This window comes from Vespula vulgaris, chromosome 13 (genome assembly GCF_905475345.1).
Source record: "Vespula vulgaris chromosome 13, iyVesVulg1.1, whole genome shotgun sequence".
Classification (NCBI taxonomy): Eukaryota; Metazoa; Arthropoda; class Insecta; order Hymenoptera; family Vespidae; genus Vespula; species Vespula vulgaris.
In genome coordinates this window covers 814,958-833,257 of record NC_066598.1, presented here as the reverse complement: position 1 = coordinate 833,257, position 18,300 = coordinate 814,958, and the positions used below count along the sequence as shown (strand labels likewise).

The 18,300-nt window shown below is 37.0% G+C and overlaps 2 protein-coding genes and 1 long non-coding RNA gene across 8 annotated transcripts; 1 reads left to right on the top strand and 2 right to left on the bottom strand.

The window, feature by feature from the left end:
• Nucleotides 1–463: 463 nt before the first annotated feature.
• Nucleotides 464–12,593, bottom strand: LOC127068396 (TBC1 domain family member 1). 4 transcript variants are annotated; one of them, XM_051004511.1, is made up of 15 exons: nucleotides 12,383–12,593; nucleotides 6,454–6,603; nucleotides 6,195–6,380; nucleotides 5,694–5,984; nucleotides 5,410–5,614; nucleotides 5,217–5,333; nucleotides 4,920–5,145; nucleotides 4,520–4,843; nucleotides 4,145–4,431; nucleotides 3,894–4,055; nucleotides 3,505–3,821; nucleotides 3,110–3,362; nucleotides 2,883–3,001; nucleotides 2,554–2,778; nucleotides 464–2,458 (listed from the first exon to the last, which is right to left on the bottom strand). In XM_051004511.1, the coding sequence occupies exons 2-15, from the start codon at nucleotides 6,580–6,582 to the stop codon at nucleotides 1,535–1,537; spliced, it is 3,765 nt and encodes a 1,254-aa protein (XP_050860468.1). In that variant the 5' UTR covers nucleotides 6,583–6,603; nucleotides 12,383–12,593; the 3' UTR covers nucleotides 464–1,534. The 4 variants fall into 4 exon arrangements, with proteins under 4 accessions (XP_050860468.1, XP_050860470.1, XP_050860467.1 ...); XM_051004513.1 differs by lacking the exon at nucleotides 12,383–12,593 and adding an exon at nucleotides 11,074–11,231; XM_051004510.1 differs by lacking the exon at nucleotides 12,383–12,593 and adding an exon at nucleotides 8,712–9,340.
• Nucleotides 12,594–12,721: 128 nt separating this feature from the next.
• LOC127068486 (uncharacterized) lies at nucleotides 12,722–15,280 on the top strand. Of its 3 annotated transcripts, XR_007782941.1 has the most exons (4): nucleotides 12,722–13,206; nucleotides 13,305–13,502; nucleotides 13,654–14,249; nucleotides 14,875–15,280. It is a non-coding gene; the product is annotated as an uncharacterized LOC127068486 (long non-coding RNA). The 3 variants fall into 3 exon arrangements; XR_007782942.1 differs by lacking the exon at nucleotides 13,654–14,249; XR_007782940.1 differs by having other exon boundaries at nucleotides 13,305–14,249.
• Nucleotides 15,281–15,678: 398 nt separating this feature from the next.
• LOC127068421 (elongator complex protein 3) lies at nucleotides 15,679–18,096 on the bottom strand. Its single transcript, XM_051004604.1, has 8 exons — nucleotides 17,936–18,096; nucleotides 17,582–17,823; nucleotides 17,302–17,505; nucleotides 16,981–17,234; nucleotides 16,704–16,893; nucleotides 16,399–16,616; nucleotides 16,067–16,327; nucleotides 15,679–15,992 (listed from the first exon to the last, which is right to left on the bottom strand). Exons 1-8 carry the CDS (start codon nucleotides 17,952–17,954, stop codon nucleotides 15,734–15,736), a joined length of 1,647 nt encoding a protein of 548 aa, XP_050860561.1. The 5' UTR covers nucleotides 17,955–18,096; the 3' UTR covers nucleotides 15,679–15,733.
• Between the last annotated feature and the right edge of the window lie 204 nt (nucleotides 18,097–18,300).

Genomic DNA, 18,300 nt, shown 5'->3' with positions numbered 1-18,300 from the left:
ACGACGATAGTAGATTAAGAAAATGGAAATTTACGCTTTCATTCAATTTTAGTTGGATTCTCTCGAGAATCTCTTTTTCTTTTAATCCTTATCCGGTAAAGAAGCGCGAGCGAAGTGAGATTACCCACGTTAATCCGAATCAATGTAAAGCATTTACAGTTGCATGGCTACAAACATTTTCTATCGGATTTTTAACGCGAATTTGCAAAATTACAATGCGAAAAGAAGAAAAGAAAAGAGAATTACGTCCGTAAAACACATGGCATATATCGTCGCTACTGGTTCGAAATGGAGGCTGAATAATTCATTTCGATGGACTTCGACTCCATTCTTACGTTATCTGCCCACTCGACACGTCTGGTAAAAATAACTTTCTCTCTCTCTCTCTCTCTCTCTCTCTTTTGATATTCAAATGTTCAATAAAAAATAATAGGGAAAAGTTGAAGGCAAATTGATTATGCAATTTATATTATTATGTATCTGTATTAACAGTAATAATACAACGTTAATACAAAGATCCCTGATATCGCAAGGCATGCTTTGTGCAAAAGTAATAATAGTAATACTTCATTGTTACACGAATCTACAATATATATGTTGAAAAATGAATTATATCTATACACCTATACGTATCTTTCTCTCTCTCTCTCTCGCTCTCTATCTCTCTTTCTCTCACACACGCTCACTATAAATCTTCACTAATAAGTATGTAGAATATACACACAGTTAATACAAATATTATCTATGTCAATATCACTTTTCGCTTACATCTTAAAGTATTTGGCATAATTTTTTTTTGTTTCTTTATAACAATTCAATAACAAGTGCAAATATTTTATACATCTGATACTTATATCATGTTGATCTATATATACAGATATATTCCGGGTAACTTATAGTTTATATTTCTTTCAGTTAATTTGGTAACAGTAATTATGCACACAGTGCATACTATTTATGGAAATTTGTGCCCAAAATCGGTGATTTTATAAGGCAAGAAATAGCTCCATGTATGATATTTTTATTTCATTGGCATCCTTTTGAGATCTGTATATAGGACGACACATCGTGTTACGCAAAGTTGTTGAAACGCATACTTCACGTATGTACACATAGCAAATATACGTATATATTATAGTACAGAGATACGTGTCAATAATTATCTGTACAACATTCATTATGATTCGTTGGTATCAAGTGATTACAAATTCTATTGAAACTGAATACACTTCTGTGTTCCTAGAGATTTACTTGCGATTACTATACACTATACGTATACGTTAGTAATAGAAATCCTTCATCTCTCAGTACACACCTATTAACCTAGCTTAAGGAGAGGAAGGGAAAGGAGGGAAGGGGGAAAATACAGATTGAATAAGGAATTAAAGATCGTTGCAAACGTCTAGACCGTAAGAAAGTTATTTTTTCAGTGATTCCTACATCTTTGAATATTCAATGCTGTTCCATCATGCGTATCCTTTCTTCTTGAACGTATTTCCATTTTTCTTTGCAAACATAATAACATAAGTAAGTGTTATCTATTTAAAGCTTCAGTATTTTGGTTTTGAGTATTCTTATTTACGTTATCTCCTTGACCGCTCGGACTAGATAATCTAACTGGTTTGATAGACTTTAATTTTGTGGTTCCACCGTATCGAAAATTGACATCGCTACAAGTATCCAAAGGATGCACGGTCCCTGTCAAGTTTGTCAAAGAATCTTCATTGGTAACTTCGATCTTGCTAGTTGGCACTATTTTAACGGAGCCTAACTCATACGCCGACTTGGAGGGCTTCAACTTTAGTTTCGCGTTCGACAGCGGTAACGAGATAGATTTTTCTAAATTAATCGACTGAATCTTCAAATGATTATCACTTTGTTCGACGTTATCGTCCTGCGACGTCATTGCATCCGTGATTTGTATGTCTATATTGACCGTCTTTGGATCATTTTCATCATTGTTGTTGCTTCGTATATTTTGATCGGTGTACTCGTTTCTAAGGGCCGCCAATTGTGCACGTTGCTTTTGTATATGATTGTGCGAATTCGAAAAGAAAGAAGATACCCTTTCCAACTTAGTTGCCAGGTTTGGTTGGCTCAACGTAGATTTCAAAGGATAGGGAGGATCGATCACGTTACTATTTCGTAAGAAATTTTGTGAATCTCTACCACCCGAATTGCTTTTAATGAGCCCTTGCTTACTGTTATCTTCCAATATCTTCAGAGGATATATTTTGCTCATGTTTCTTCGCTTGTCGACAATGTTAATTTGAGAAACGATTCTACGTATTTCACCTGGTAAATCTAGATCGTCTCGCGTTTCGGTCAAGTGTTGAATAAAAGTACCTAAAGTCGCGACTGTAACTTCGAGGCTACGATTCTGAGATTCCAATTTATTCACCACCGTTTGTTGCATAGATCGTGCCATTTCCAAACGTTGCAAGTTGTTCATTGTTATCTAGAAAAAATTGCACGCAATAGATTTTTGCACGAAGAAGAAGGAAAATGTAGCGTAAAAAAAATACAATCGTCATATTATATCGATCTTCTTACCTCGAGCTGTTCGTTCAATTGAGAGACTTGTTTCATCAGTTGTTTGTTAACCGACTTGAATTTCTCTAAACTTTCGATCTGTGGTTTTACCGATAGCATCTCTTCTTGTAGCACTTGGTATTCCACTCTATATTCATTCAATTGCTTCGAAACTTCCATATCCGGATAGAATACACGTTTCATTACACGATCCAAAGTGTCTTTATCTACAGCTGGTACACGGGTCTAAGAAAAGGAGGGCAGGAAAATCAAATCAGCGTGATTATTCGATGGCACACTTTTGATTTAAAAACACAGTTGATTAAATCAGAGAGACATATTATTCTTACTTTAAGATATTCCATAATTTCTTCGAAACTGTCACAGCAAAGCAACTGATCCTGATGCTCCTCCAATAATGCCACGGCTACTCGAAATATTATCTCTGAACTTTCGAGAAAAAGTAAATCTGTGACAGAAAGAAAGAAAACTCAATAAAATTTTCAGCAACTTTTCTGACTTAACACGTGACGTGAGGAATGCCAGAAGAAAGTAAGCCAGGAGGGGGAAAACTTACCAAAGACTCTAGTTACAAAACCTAATGGAAACTGACTGGCAAACAAGGTCAACAACCACGGTGCTGCATACAAAGTTGGTGACACTTCGTGCTTGTCAAAATGATCATAAAGTGCCGGTAGTCTATCGTGCAGTAATCTTGATAGTTGGTATAAGTGCAATTGTAATGCTGCCATATCTGGAAGGTAGAGTTTTCTCAGGCCTCTCCGAAACATCAGATGTCGTAAGAGAAAAAAAGCCTGATCTTCCACCATCTGATTATGAAACAGGTAGAAAGATTTTTATGGTATAGAAAGCGTTTCAAGCTATTGTTTAACGCGACATGAAGTGGCCTTAACATCGACGGTCTATGAAACATTTAAATTTACATTCATTTAACTAGAAATTTATATTTACGTGTAAAAGAAGAACACCAGCCACAAAACTGAGACCCTGGCAGTAGCCAACTTCGTGATCCAGGAGAGAATAAGCTTTCAACAAATTGAAAAGTGCCAATTGGCCGGGTCCTAAGGGAGAACTGAAATACTGATGATTCGGAAATGTACGTCCCAAGTCGATGAGAATAGCATGTTGCTGGGACGTGAGTTGCTTCAGTAACAAATCGTAAGACGTATTGTAGTTTGGAAAATCGTGAGTATCTATGGGCGGTTGTTTCAAACAAAATTGTTCCGCTAAGAATTGCCAGACTTCGCCCCTTTTCCCTTTAGGTACACCTGAAATACAACGATTAGGCGTTAGATCGTTTTCTCTCTTCATCGATAATAAGATGTTCGATATTTTTTTACCTTGCTTAATGGCATGTAAAAGCATTTGATTGTCGCACTTCGTAGAAACGCGGGATTCCTTGCTAACGAGCAAATCCCATACTTCGATGAGTTCGCGAGCACAGCTGCTGATTTCATCGTACTCCAATTTGATTCTTTTCACCGTTGCTTCCTCTTGACGTTCTTAAATCGAGTTGAAATACTTTCGTAGTATATAGAAGATTACATAGGTACGTATAATTAATGGACGAGCGATTACGCTATAATAATACCTTTAAGTCTTGCATTCTCTTTTTCCATTCGTATCAGTATCACTTGCTGATTAATCGCTTTCTTCCATAGATCTCTGAGTTCCTCTCTCGTTCTGTGCGTAGCAACAGCGCGAGGTGTCTCATTGGCATCAGAATTCTCAGATTTTCCATTCTTCTTATCGTGTTCTTTATTCGGTGTTACCACTCTGTGCAATATCGCCTGTCTCCACGAACCATTGGAATGCATTTCGGTATTTCCATCGCATTCCGTGGGCGACATTTTCGGCGAATTTCCCACTTTTAAGAAGCTGAATAAAACGAGAGAAGAGAAAAAATTGTCACCCAAATTTGTAGTTGAAAATAGCGAAGCGTTTTTTAAGAAATCATTGTACTTACATATCCATCATGGAACTTCGTGGTCCCGTGTTCACCGATAACTGTTGTTCCGGAGATACTCGCAACGATCTCGGTCTGCCAGACGTTTCAGTCGATGACTCGCCTATCGACGATTGACGCGAATTATCGGGACTCTGGCTGCCACTCTTTTGTAACGCGGTATTGAGATGATTAGAGTCCTTCGCGTGCGAAACGAGTCCAAAGTCTTCTCGCGAACCCTTCCGTTTCATAAGATTATCGAAACTATTAGTCAGAGAGCGTTTTGCTTTCATGAATATCGTACTGCCAACGCCTACACTGAGATACTGATTCAAAAATTCGCTTCTGAAAATTTATTAAATATTACGTAAATTCGTTGAAATTTTTTACTCGTGCTTATACTCGTCTAACAATGACATACCTATTTTCAGCTGTATCGTGAACGTGCCTGGCTTGTTTGGCCTCGCAATGAGCACGTAATAATCTAATGAGAAATTGGTTTTGTTCGCGCAAACTCGAACCCGCACCGGATCCTCCTCCGATTGCCTCTGCACCTTTGTATTTGTTCACAACGATCTCCTGCTCGTCTTCCGGCAATTGCTCCATTCGAGAGAATATTATGTTTTGAGTTCGTCGATCGTTTTGACCTGAAATGATGAACGATAGAAAGCATTTCTACTATGATCGAAGATAAGAAAGAGCTTTACGAGAAAATTACCTTCTATCTCTTGACACAATTTATTATACCAAAACATGGGACAGTGTTCGCAAGAGAATACAGGGTATCTCTCCTTTCTCGTACCATCGCAGGTTGCAACGAATGCTTGGGTGATGGCTGTTGGACAGAACGGTAGAAAACAGTGAAGAGAAAAGTCGAGCAGTTAGTTCTATATAAAATGAGAAAGTTTCACCTGCAACCAGATCGTCGGCAACGGATTCGGATTGACATTTGAATATATAACCAACGAAACTTTCTATCGTTGCTTCCCTACAGATGAATCCAAAGTGTTCGGAATTCTTTGCACCCTGCACGCAACTCGCCACGTCTTTGATTTGTTTGTGAAGCAAAACCTGCTTCCTGTCGGGACTGATCAATCTCAAATCGGCTCTACCCACCTACCACGGGAGGATACATCGAATATCAAAATGTAATATTAGAAAAGATCGATAGACCGTCCCATCCATCTTTTGTTACCTGAAATAGCATAGTTCGATTATGCTCGTCGCCGGTCTTTGGACTGGAATCTCTTCTGCCTGTTAAGACGTTGCCCATCGAACCAGCACGATTTCTCATAACTACGGGCACCTGTATATTAGCTCCGCTATTATTGTCAATACTCGTTGAAGATGTTCCGCCCTGACTACCGTTACTATTGTCTTCTGATCTCGAGGAAGAAGAAGCAGCCATCGCCGCGATCGCTAACGTTGCCACCGAACCATGTCTAGATACATTTTCTACGCTGCCCGTTTCGCTGGCACTCGATTCCTAACAGATCGATTAGGCTATTACACTATTACACCATACACAGACACAACGACAACGAAAAGACAATTATAACGAATTGATTATCTTGCGATTCAAAGTGTAATCGAATTTGATCGAACTTATCGATCGCTAACGAAGATTCCTTTCACATTTGGAAATAACTAAAAAACGATAGCTATCACGGCCGAAGCAATGTTTTCTTCCACTCACCGTACTGTTCCTCCTATTGGTAGAAAGAAGAGCTTGCCGTTGGATTTGTTGATACTCGGAGAGTAAAGCACCCGCAGAGGACTTTGATTTTTCGAGACCATGAGAGCGAAATCTGAGGAGGGCATCGTCGATGAAGGATTCGGATACCTTTGGATGGGAGACTCTGATCTTACCGACGTAGAGTACCTGAAAGAAAGCGATCAGCTGCATTAAAAAAAAAAAGAATCGACTGGAAGAAAATTTTCGATCGAATTACCACCTCGAAAAAATGGGAAGAACTAGGAGATATATCCGCGCCGATCGACATCAAACTGGCAGCGCTGCTATACGATCTTTGAGGCGGATCCTTGTCTCTTTCGACTTTCGAAGAAGCCGAGTGTTCCTTCATTTCTCCTAAAAATGGTTGGGCCTGGAATTCGAAGAATCATCTGTTAGTATCAGAACTAACAAACTTGAGAAATATTTAGCGAGCCTATCTAGCGATCAAGCAACGATCCAACGTGTTCTCGGAATTGATTTATAAAACACGCATCCTTTGTATTCCCATTAGACGTTACATACGATATGCGTTACATAACGAAAAGGCCTACGTTTATGATATTAATGATCGGAAAATTGAAGAATCTCTTTTTTCTTGATCACATTTCGTTCGCCGAAAGAATGTAATAGATAGAAATAATATTGGATCGGTAATGTTGCTTGTAACCCACGTAGATAAAAAATAAGAAAAAGTATTTCGCAAGGAAACGCAGAGGGAACGTGAAGGAAACGTGGAGGAAACGTGGAGGGAACGTGGAGGGCGACCGTGGGGACCAAAATAACTTGCTCGAGGAGCACTCGTCGACCGCATGGCTCCGTCGTTCCCTCCCTCTCCCAAGCCCTCTTCTACCCTCTAGCTCTCTTTCGCGAAATTCCACCTAGCCAAATTATTTTCCTCTCTTTCGACTTTTCGCTCGTCTCTCCGGCGTTCCGAATCTTTTTACTTTACCGCTGACACAGAAAGCGGATCGTTAGTCCACAAACAGGGCTTCTCTCATCCAATTAGAAAGCAAGCTTTTTCTTTACTTCTATACGTTCGCTTCGACGTAGCCTGGTCACATATGACAGAGGCATCTCTCTCGGATCTATAATATTTTCCAATCAATTTTTATATCGATCCGATCAAAACCGATGATATAGGATAAGAAGGAATTGAATAAGATGCTACTCATCGTTCTCTTTCTTCTAATAGTAAGTGATCAAAGTAGCGTATTTATAGCCTACGTTAAAAGTAGAATATCACGGATCGGTGTCGTGAACAATTGATTGAATTCACGTGAAAAATAAGAACAAGATCAAATCACGGATCGATGATTTCTCTTCTCCTCTTTCGTCGTCGACCGTTACGTAGTCTTTCATTCTGATCGATGTAATCGCACAAATACGACGTCAAAGCCAAACTAATTGTTCGGTCGCGTTGCTTCTTCAGTGGTCAAGGATGAAACGTTTTGCGCTACGAGAGGCAGGCGTATTTCGATGAAAAAAAAGAAAGAAAGAAAAAAGGAGGAAGGAAGAAGAGAGAGAGAGAGAGAGAGAGAGAGAGAGGGAGGCGATCTTTTTATCCTCTGTTAACTATGAAACGTTAATCAGGCTTCAGATCGATCTCAAGTTGAAAACATTAAGATAAAACGCGACGTTACGTGACGATTTCTTTTTGCGTGCGTTCCAAAGAGAGAAAGAGAAAAACGATTACGACCTACGCTCTATAGTTTTTATCCGTCTCTCATTCCTTGCCATCATCCTCTAGCATCCTTCAACGATATAGTCTTGCTATATTTTTCGTTCGAACGTCTGACGAAATCGAGAATAAATTATTCGATTTCGAGTTAAAATTCGAATACTTTTGTAAGACGATCTAAGGAGAGAAGGGTGACACTCTCTATCTGACGAGCGCAAGAGCATGCCGAGCGCGCGATCGGCCTAGAATCTAATAATAATATACAGGTTGGTTGATCGTTCGTTCGTTCGTAACTCTTTCACAATTTCGCGTAGCTTCGTTCGTTAAAGATTTTTTCGTATGCGACGAAGCATTCCTTGCATAAGAGCTCCATTCTCATACGTAAGTACTCGAAATAAAGATGAATTCACACGTAAAAAGAATGAAATATAAGATAACAGAATTTACGAAACATCACGATCGAGTTTGACGAGTAAATTTCTAATCTCTTCTCATTTTTTTAATTCCTTCTTTTTTCTTTTCCTTTTTCTTTTTTCTTTTCTTATTTTTTCATTTTTTTCATCAACGACTCGAAATATTCAAAAACGTGCGCGCTCCGCGCTCCGTTGCGCATCGCTGCGCAAGACTAAGCTTCTATCTACACCTATCCGTCCACGTTTTCCCTGTTTGTTAGTAGAATACGCTTGTAGAGGCGATACGTAATCGTCTCTAGCGATTCTTACGTAATTCGACTTTCGATTTATCCGTGCGAACGGACTAGAAAACGAGCTTTTCTTTCGCCTTCACATAGAGACACTCACCGAAGGTCTTTTATAGCCGATAGCGCAGGCGTCACTTCGAGACGCCATCTTTACGTCTTATTTACCGGTGAAGGAAATCGCTGTTACACTTGTCATTTTCTTACTTCTCCGATTCTCTTATCAAACGTCCGAATCTTGTTTGCTCTCTTTACTTTTGCAGGAGTATCTTCCGAATCAAACGAGGGATCAACGATACGATCGATAATCGTTTTTGGAGATCGTAGAACTCTTTTATTCACAAAAAACGAAGATTTTCTCACTCTTCCAACGACGATTAATTGATCGCGATGACGATTAATTGATGCTAGGATCATGGATCTTCGTTTTCATCGAATTCCATTAATTCAGTTATATTTCGATTTTCTTTCCATCGATCATTGGCACAGATCTCAACGGTAGTCTTGAAAGAAAGTAAAAAGTTTTTCAAACAAATGACATTTGTTTTGTAAAAAGAATCGAGGAGCGTCGAAGAATTTCTTTCTCCTTTGGTCGATTATTTTCCTCTCGACATACCACTCGATGCTAAAACCGTTCGCGACGAGAGAAACGGCACATCTCGAACATGCAACGCTTCAGCGTCGACTGACTCGAACGAGCGAGTCTATGAATTTCGACGAGACGAATCGAACGCCTCCGATCGCGATCGCCTATTTATCTAAGATTTGACAAAATGACAAAGCTCCCTGCAACGATTGCCAAGCGAGTAGGAAATAAACTAAATTCATGAAATCGTTTCACGAATCGTCTTTCTTTACGTTACAATGGATGAATTTTTTTTACATTCTCAGGTCATCTCGATTCTTTGTTACGCGCCTACGACCTTGCTTATTGAAATTTTGGCATAAACAAGCATGACATTGCTCGAGATTCTCTTCTATAGTATTTTTAGTCTTTGCACTTATTTGTGTTTCCTTTGAACGAACGAGCGATCCCAACGCAATTGTACTTTCCTGATCGCGAGTAAGTAAGTACTTTTCTCCGATGCGAGAATCTTATATCGCGACGTATTCAAGGCAAAGAAATAAAGCAAAATCGGTTACGTGCGAAATGGACAATCTATAAACGGAGAACGAAGGATAAACTCGTGCTGGTATATACATATGTACATATACGTAAATAATAGGTATATAACGACGAATGAGACTGGCGATTATCGCGAGAGACACGTTCGTAATACAATGCCGTTCGCTTCGTATCGCGAAAAAGGCTATTCCCGAGATAAAAGGGAAAAATGTAAGCGTTTAAGAAATTAGGTATTATATACACGTTCACGTACATATTAAAAACATTAATCGGGAGATTATATTATATTGTTATCGCTGTTTATCTGAATAACTCGTACATATACTGTTATTGTTCTATATACATATATTTTATACATATATACACATGTATATATAAAACATAGGAGAGTTAACCAAGAGTAGCCGCGTAATCGGTAATTTTAAATCGTCTTCTCCTATAACTCCTTCCTCTTGTTAATTTCGCCGAGTTAGACGAACAAGAACGGCACGTAGGAAGGAGCTAGGGCCAAAAAGTCAAGTATACTATCGTTAAAGCAGACCGCCGACGCGAAAGAAGGAGAGGAAGAAGAAGAAGAAGCAGAAGAAGAAGATGAAGATGACGATGACGATGACCAAGAATATTTTAAATAAGAGGAACATTTTCTTCCGAATCTTTCGAATCAGTGTACTCAACGATGCTTGATAGTTTATGACAAGAAAAATAAACAGGTAGACGACGAGGAGGAGGCATTTAAAAATAGATGACTCTACGTCGTCGTCGATCTTTGTCGGTCGTCGACGATGATCATCGATCCTCGTTGTCGAGGAAAGAAGAGATGGATGAATACCTCGTGGTACCTCGATTCTTTGATGCATCACCGCGTTCTTATGCAATTGACGCGCAGGAACTCTTTTCGAACAGAAACACGAATATACTTGAAAGTTTCTTGGTAAAATAATGGGGTAATTATGAGTAAGTTAATCGGACAATCTCAAAAGAAAAATTCAATGAAATTATCTTCTTCCTTTCGTCTGTGCAAGAAAAGAAACGTGCGAGTAAGACCGGAGTAAAGCCATGTGCTTCGAGTTTAGAATCGAACGTAACCGAGTACATAGTTTACCGCTTTTTATCGATCTCGATCGATCGAGATGGATGATATCTCCGATGTGTGCATAATTACAGGAATATACATAAGTCTACTACGTAGCTACGATTCGTATTATTTGATCTCTAGATCGTAATAGCGATAGGATATATCCAATGATATTTTAGACAGGTCGTCGGTCCAGGAATATTGCAATTGAAAAGGAATTTAAATCACTGGCCAATGGTTTGTCCCATTTCGTTACAAACCTACCTGGAATATTTGTGTGCGAAGAAGAAACCTGGACGAAGGGAGGATGAAAACGAAGACGATGGAAAACGTTCCACTAGTTCCACGAGTACAGCCTCCGAGGAATGATATGCGAGAAATCTCGAATGCAACTTTCACCGGATTACTGCTGGCACGCAAAGTCGCACGGCGCCGTCGAACGTGTAACACCTTTGAAATACTAATTCTAAGCCAAGAACAAATTGTCCAACTTTGATCCAGGAAACATCGAGCTAACTCTCGAGATCATCCGATTCCATTCGCTTAATAACAACTAATGATTTATCTCTTCCGATCCTGTCGAACTTTAAGGACAGATTTAATAATAGTCAAATAGACAAAGTAAACTATGCGATATGTTATAACATTCATAGTTATAGATGGATAAGTGCACACACCTCAAACGTTCATTGGTCGACGAGAGAACGTTCTTTCTCGCGACTCAGGATTGGCTACTTTGCAAAGTGTATCACGATCGTGTCAGCTTAAAACTCCGAACATACGATATATCACACATACGTTCGTTCCTTCGTACGTACGTACGAATGCATTGGGATGCATCATTGAATGCGTATAAACGCATGCACGCATGCGGTACGACTATCGTCGAATTGAATTCCTTCGAGAGAACTACTTTAATCTTCGAAATACGAATTTCACGTACGATCAAAGAGCAAAAAACGATCTCAACATTCTCCTTCTTTCCTATATTGGAAACTAGAATTTAGCATAACGAGTTCTACCGTCGAGAATGTTTTCCAACTGCTAACGTAACGTGTATTACGGTGCATTCTGTCACACGTAAATTACGCATAAATTTTCGGAACGAATATATATTCTTGTTAAAACATTTGAAAAATTATCTACAAAGATATGATATCTCTTTATTGCACTTCTTAAAGATTATCACATTCTTCTAGATTGAGAAAAGAATTTCAAAAAAGAACAAAGAAGGAAGAGGAGGATTTTGTATTGGGCGCGGCCGAATAATCGACAAATTTTTCTTTACGATCGAGCATCTCGATATAGATACAAACTTGTAAACAATGTAACGAAACGTAAATAAACTTCACCTTCGCGACGCTTGTTTACTAGCAACGATTTGAAAGATGTGAAATACATGTCGCTTCTCTCTCTCTCTCTCTCTCTCTCTCTTTTTCTCCCGGGATTGTTTACAGTACTAGTTTAGCGCAAACAGCTGGAAAGTGAGGACATAACCTAGCGTTTTAGATTTCTTTGAGTGCTACGAAAGATCGCACATTGATGTAAATAAATGATCGTCGTTTTTGTTTACCTTTGTACAGTCTACCAACTAACGCGAGACTTCACTCGTCGAATAAATTGTATGCGTTGTACCAAACTCTTCTCTCTTTTACAACTTGTAGTTTTGGAGTATCTACACTACTAACTTCTACACTAACGAACACGCTCCACTACATTTCGTTGACTTCCGAATGATGAACTCAGTTCTACGATTCGCAAATCGACGTAACTTTTCTTCTTGAATGATTCTCCAATACACAGAGCATCTCGATTCACAAAGAAGTAGTAAGAATGGCATACATATGTTCAAGTATGCTCTGAACTGCACGGCGAAACGTATGTTACTATCCGCCGTTCCAATTCACTTTTGTTTATTCACTATTTTCTGTCACGTTTTGTCAGCAGGTGGCGCACGGTGAAAAATCTGAAAATGTCAGTCGACCTGTTTCGTTTCTCTGAAAGGTCTCCCACATTTCTATTTCTTCTATTTGTCCATTTAATAATTGTTATCGTTACGATGTCTCTCTATCCTTATTTTATTCGATAAAATGATTTTGATCCAATACACATTGACTTAACCTCTTGTTCCTACAGAAGATTATATTGCATTGTCCGTCCAACTTAAAGACAAAAAACTTATACTCGTTATTAATATCAAGTCTTTTTACAATCGCATTCGTTTAAAGGTTTTATAAATTTATTATGTTCTATGTAATAATGTTCTTATGCTCTCTTGATTTCATTGATGAAACGTCATAGAAAGATTCTTAGCGTTGAAGAATCTTTTATTCGGCATGCATTAGACGTAAAAAGCATTTTTTCAAAGTGAAGAGTCTATATTTATTGTAAATGCAGGTATTACTTCTTTTTAACAAAATAACTATGTATACAATTTATTTGCATTATATAGAAAGAACTTAATTTATAAATTTATTTGTCATTTTGTGTTATAGATTCTTAGAAAACATTTCGATTCTATTAGCAAGAAGGAGAAATTTAAACCAATACGTGATGGTACAAAATCTTTTTATAATCATTATCATTTGAAAACTACGAACTTAAGATCGCAATGACAATTTTTAACTTATAGTTTCTCTATGCGATTTCATTGATTAGACGTCGTTAAGATATTCTTCTCTTCGAATATGCAGGTAGCCACTCAACTCTTATGTTTTATCATATTTAAAAAAATTAGCGTTACACTAAAATGAAGCTATTATTGGAATGAAAATGGATATTGTAAATGTCTATAATAAACATGTCTTTATTATACTGAAACATTAACGATACTTGATGTTTCAGGAAAACTTTGTACTAAGATCAAGCTGCAGTGCGCTTTGTTTTTAAAATATTTTATAAATATTCTATTGTGTGCGTGTAAAAATGAAAAATATTTTTAGTGAAAAACAGATTTGAATTTAGTAAATGATTATTTAAACTTTTATTTTCATTTATTATCATATTAAGAAAAAGTAAGATATCAGTATATCTATATATATGGGAGTCACTAATTTTGGTCGTCTATTGTCGCAAAAATTCTGATTTCTTAACAGGAGCACATGACAATGGTGGAGTTCGTCGTATTAGTTCATTCATTAATTACCATAGTGAATACAGTCCGATATTTTTTAAATTATAAGTAAAGGAAGGATACACGAGATGGCGCAAGGTGTTATCTTTAAGCATATAAAAAGTTCATCTTTAACACTTTAGTTCTCACAAGTTTCCGCTAGATGACGACACATGAATCGTTTTCGCTTTTTTTTATCGGCATCCTTGAACAGCTGATAATATCACGTGATAGAACTCCACTACTTTCATGTACTCCTGTTAAGAAATCGGAATTTTTGCGACAATATGGCGGCTAATTAATGATCCTCGTATATATAGATATACAGGTAATGTTAATGTACGCATAAAACGCATTAAAAATTATTTTCCTTCGTTATTAGGCACTTTTTATGAACTTTTATAATATCATCTCGTCCTAAAAAGAATACAGAATATTCTAAATATCTAAATGTTTATAACTTATCATTGGAAGTTGCATAAATAATATTTTTAATCGATAAAACTTATTTATTCGCGAATGACTCCATATCTTTATGCGTTTTCAAAATGTTTTCTTTCTAAACGTGACAAATTAAAAATCTTAGATTTATTTAAACAATGTAAAAGTACGCATAGTTAAATAAACTAATATTCAAATAATAATTAATTCGATTAAATATTACGGAATTTGAAACACGTGTTAAATATAAAATAATATTTAATTATTTTCTTTTAGACTTAAAGTTTGTATTGGCATTTCTCGGCGACGTCGTGACAAAATCGAACCTTTAATCGATTTTAACAATTTCTGTGTCAGTCTTGATTTGTATTTTGATGAGTGAACATCGGAACTCGCTCAGAATCCATTTTCTACGGAGAAATATATTTATTTCTCTATTACATATTTTTTAATGATTTATAAAAGTTTTTATTATAACAGTGCCGATTATTTCGTTTGTATTTTTGTTTCAGAATCTCGTTGCAATCGCGTGCGTAGCAATGAAGTAATCGAGTGTTTGCACCGCTGAAATAAAAATATCGCGATGTAGAAGCAATGTTTGTTCGTTCGCGTTTCGCGATTTAAACGATAAGTGTTTTTGCATAGACTGCGTGCAATGCAGTCTTTAGAGTCAGTAAACGTTCGCGAAGTTTTTTGCTTTTTTATAAGTAGCACAGGCTGTATTTATAAAAGATAGTAGAGTTTCGTTAAGTAAATTCAGTGACCCTTATAGTTAGGGCACGAAGTAAAGAAGAGGCCTCCACAAATTGTGGCTCAAGAGGGCAATTATTAAATTATTGAGTTATTTTCGAAGATTCTACAGAAATCTTCGAGAATGGCTCTTAATCATATTTTAATTTTACTATGTTGTCACTCAAAATGCTCTTATATAATAATAATATAATTTTTCCAAAACTGAGACGACGTAACATTCCGTTTCCCATCTCACATTGCTCCGCGTACGCAAATAGAATTTTTATGCAATTTTATTATTAAACTAAAATAATCGTGTTTTTTTTTGCCAAAGTTTGATTATAATCATAATTTTATTTTAATAAATTCAAGTTCTATATTAAAGCTACGTAACGTACAAAATATGGCAATTGTGAGGATTATTGAAAGTGCATTGAATGAAAGCGTACATGGAGCTGAAACAAACGCACCGAAATGTGTACCAAATTTTCCATACGCTACGGGAAAAAAATATTTGTTTAGATCAGAGTCGAAAATTTTTCATTGTACGGAGCATAAAAAATTGGCATATCAGAGATACAATATTATAGTAAAGATAAAACAGAATTTATTATTTACATTATTATTACGTCTTTTTAATCACACTAGTATCTTAGACATATAAGGGCCATCCAATTCGTAACCCATTTTTCTATAATAATTTCTTGTACCAACGCCCGAAATAACAGCTATTTTACGAGAGTTGTGTTCTTCTTTCGCGATGCGTTCTGCTTCTTCCATTAGAAGCATTCCAAAACCTTGATGTTGAAATTTGGTTGGATCCCGTGCATGAACGGGTACTACACTACCATAAACATGGAGTTCTCTTACTATCGAACATTTATCCTTCAATTCGGATCTGTAAAAATAAACGTCTCTTTAAAATTTTACACCGAAGAAAATGTCCCGGTAAAAAGAATTAAATTTAATTACCTAAAAGTATCTGGAGAACATTTTCTTAGACGAAGCAAGCCGATTAAAATGTCTTGCATTGGATCTTCGTAAGAAAGAAACGTTTCCCATCCGTTGTTAGCAACGTAATCGCGACGTATTAATTCGACTTCGTACGGCTGAACTTTATTATGTATCTCCTGTATTCCTACTTCTCTTGTGCGGACGTCACGACAATCGGTACCTAAATCTTTCATTCTAGCTAATGCCAATTCACGTAGATTACCATGTTCCACGCCAGAACTATAAAGATTTTGTAGATGTTACATCGTTTAAGATATGACACGAGGATGAAATAATCACGAAAACGTTACCTGACCAAAGGCATTGGTATATCTCTCTGTACGCGATAGACACGCGTCCACGGCGGTATTAAAGAGAGAATCCGTGCTATTAAGTCAATCAAAACGCTCGGTGCATAACTCTTGTATCTACCAGTTTTCCATAATTCGTACAATCCAGTACCACGTATTACTAACGTTGGATAAATCTTTAAGCCGTCCGCTCGAAAAGCAGGATTTTCAAAGAATTCCTATATAAATTATAAAGAACATACATATCTCACTTTTGCGATTGTCATTAATATGATTAACATTAATACAAGATTTTAGTTACGTACGATGAATTGTTCCACGTCTCTTTCGATATCAACATTCGGTAAATCTGGCATCATGTGCGCTATGACTTTGAAACCTGCATCTTTTGATAATTGGAAACTTTCGCATACTGCACGGACGGTATGTCCTCTGTTCGTATCTCGTGCAACATCCTCGTAGACAGATTGTACGCCGATCTCAAGACGCGTGCACCTAGAGCGTCAACGAGACGAGATAGCGAATCTAACGATTAAATCATACTTGCGATCCATGACAATTCAATATTTAAGTTATATGTACCCATAGCGCAGCATATCCGACAAATGCTTTTTCAAACAATAATCCGGTCGTGTTTCGATGGTTATACCGATGCATTTTGTACGACTCCGTTCCGAATACTTGACCGATTCATCCACGTTATTGCTCACGTGGCCGGATAAAGCATCGTGTAAATTCCGTATAAAATAATCTCTATAATCCTCTGGCAAGGACATAAACGTTCCACCCATCACGATAAATTCGACTTTATCTACACTGTGTCCTAATTGTTTCAACTATTTAATGCGAATAATATTATATTAAAGAATTAAATGATGCAACGACAGAAGATATTTGTCATACTTGTTCAACACGATGTCTTGTTTGTAAAAATGGATTGTATCTCGCGCGTATAGCTCTCATAGATGTAGGTTCGTAACCTGTATACGATTGCGTAGAATACTCAAAATCAGAATCTGGACCTCCTGGACAATATACGCAAATGTTTCCCGTCATATTGATATGGGGACATCTGTGTGGTTTGCACATAACGGCTACTACTGCTATCTGTAAAGAAACAATTATTATTGTCGATCGTATTAATTGCTAAATTTTTGTATAGTTTTATAATATAGAGACAAACCCCACTAGCTGTCCTAATAGGCTTGGCTTTTAATTTTGGCACTAAAATGTTTCTCGCATCTGCTGGCACAGCAGCTATTATGTCGACCAGTCTAGGAGATCTATCCAATCCATACTTTGAAGATATACGTGTTTTTAATTTATTCAAATCGACATCTCTATTATCTTGATGAGCTTTCAATAATTCTTGTATGATTTCTCCAATCGTGATAACCATACGTTCCTCTTTGCTTTGCGTAAAATCTATTGAGAGAATTATTATGATAAATTATGATATGATAACCTATAACGTCCTTTATAAAAAGTATTTCACACGTATTCATCGCAATAAATCATCATAATAAAATGAATATACCTTTCGCTTTTCGAACCATGATTATATGCACTTTATAACTCTTAAAAGTAGTTCTTTTTATAAGTATCTTTAACAACTCTTAAACAATTATCTCTCATTCGACCATTCTCCAAACCGTTGACCATTCAATCCCGAAGACGAGTGACTACTGTTTGACCATAAGCATTTTTTATGATTATGCGTACGATAGTAAGATGGCGTCAGTATGCAAAAATAGAAAATCGCGCTTTAACTCAAATATCCTTTTTTATTTCGATGCGAAAAATGCTACGCTTGTTTCCTTGATCGACAAAAGTATATGCTCTACGAAAAATGAATGACATTCAATTGCATGGTTAAATCTTTAAGATATGTATGAACCATAT

What these genes read in the sequence shown, in the direction of transcription:
- LOC127068396 (XM_051004510.1), bottom strand. Translation starts at nt 8,759, where the DNA reads ATGGCGTCTCGAAGTGACGCCTGCGCTATCGGCTATAAAAGACCTTCG. An exon ending in TTTTGTAACTAGAGTCTTTG is followed by an intron (nt 3,002 to 3,109) that starts GTAAGTTTTCCC and finishes TTTCTGTCACAG; the next exon opens with ATTTACTTTTTCTCGAAAGT. An exon ending in AATTGAACGAACAGCTCGAG is followed by an intron (nt 2,459 to 2,553) that starts GTAAGAAGATCG and finishes AATTTTTTCTAG; the next exon opens with ATAACAATGAACAACTTGCA.
- LOC127068421 (XM_051004604.1), bottom strand. An exon ending in TCGGATATGCTGCGCTATGG is followed by an intron (nt 16,894 to 16,980) that starts GTACATATAACT and finishes TTGACGCTCTAG; the next exon opens with GTGCACGCGTCTTGAGATCG. An exon ending in ATACCAATGCCTTTGGTCAG is followed by an intron (nt 16,328 to 16,398) that starts GTAACGTTTTCG and finishes AAATCTTTATAG; the next exon opens with TTCTGGCGTGGAACATGGTA.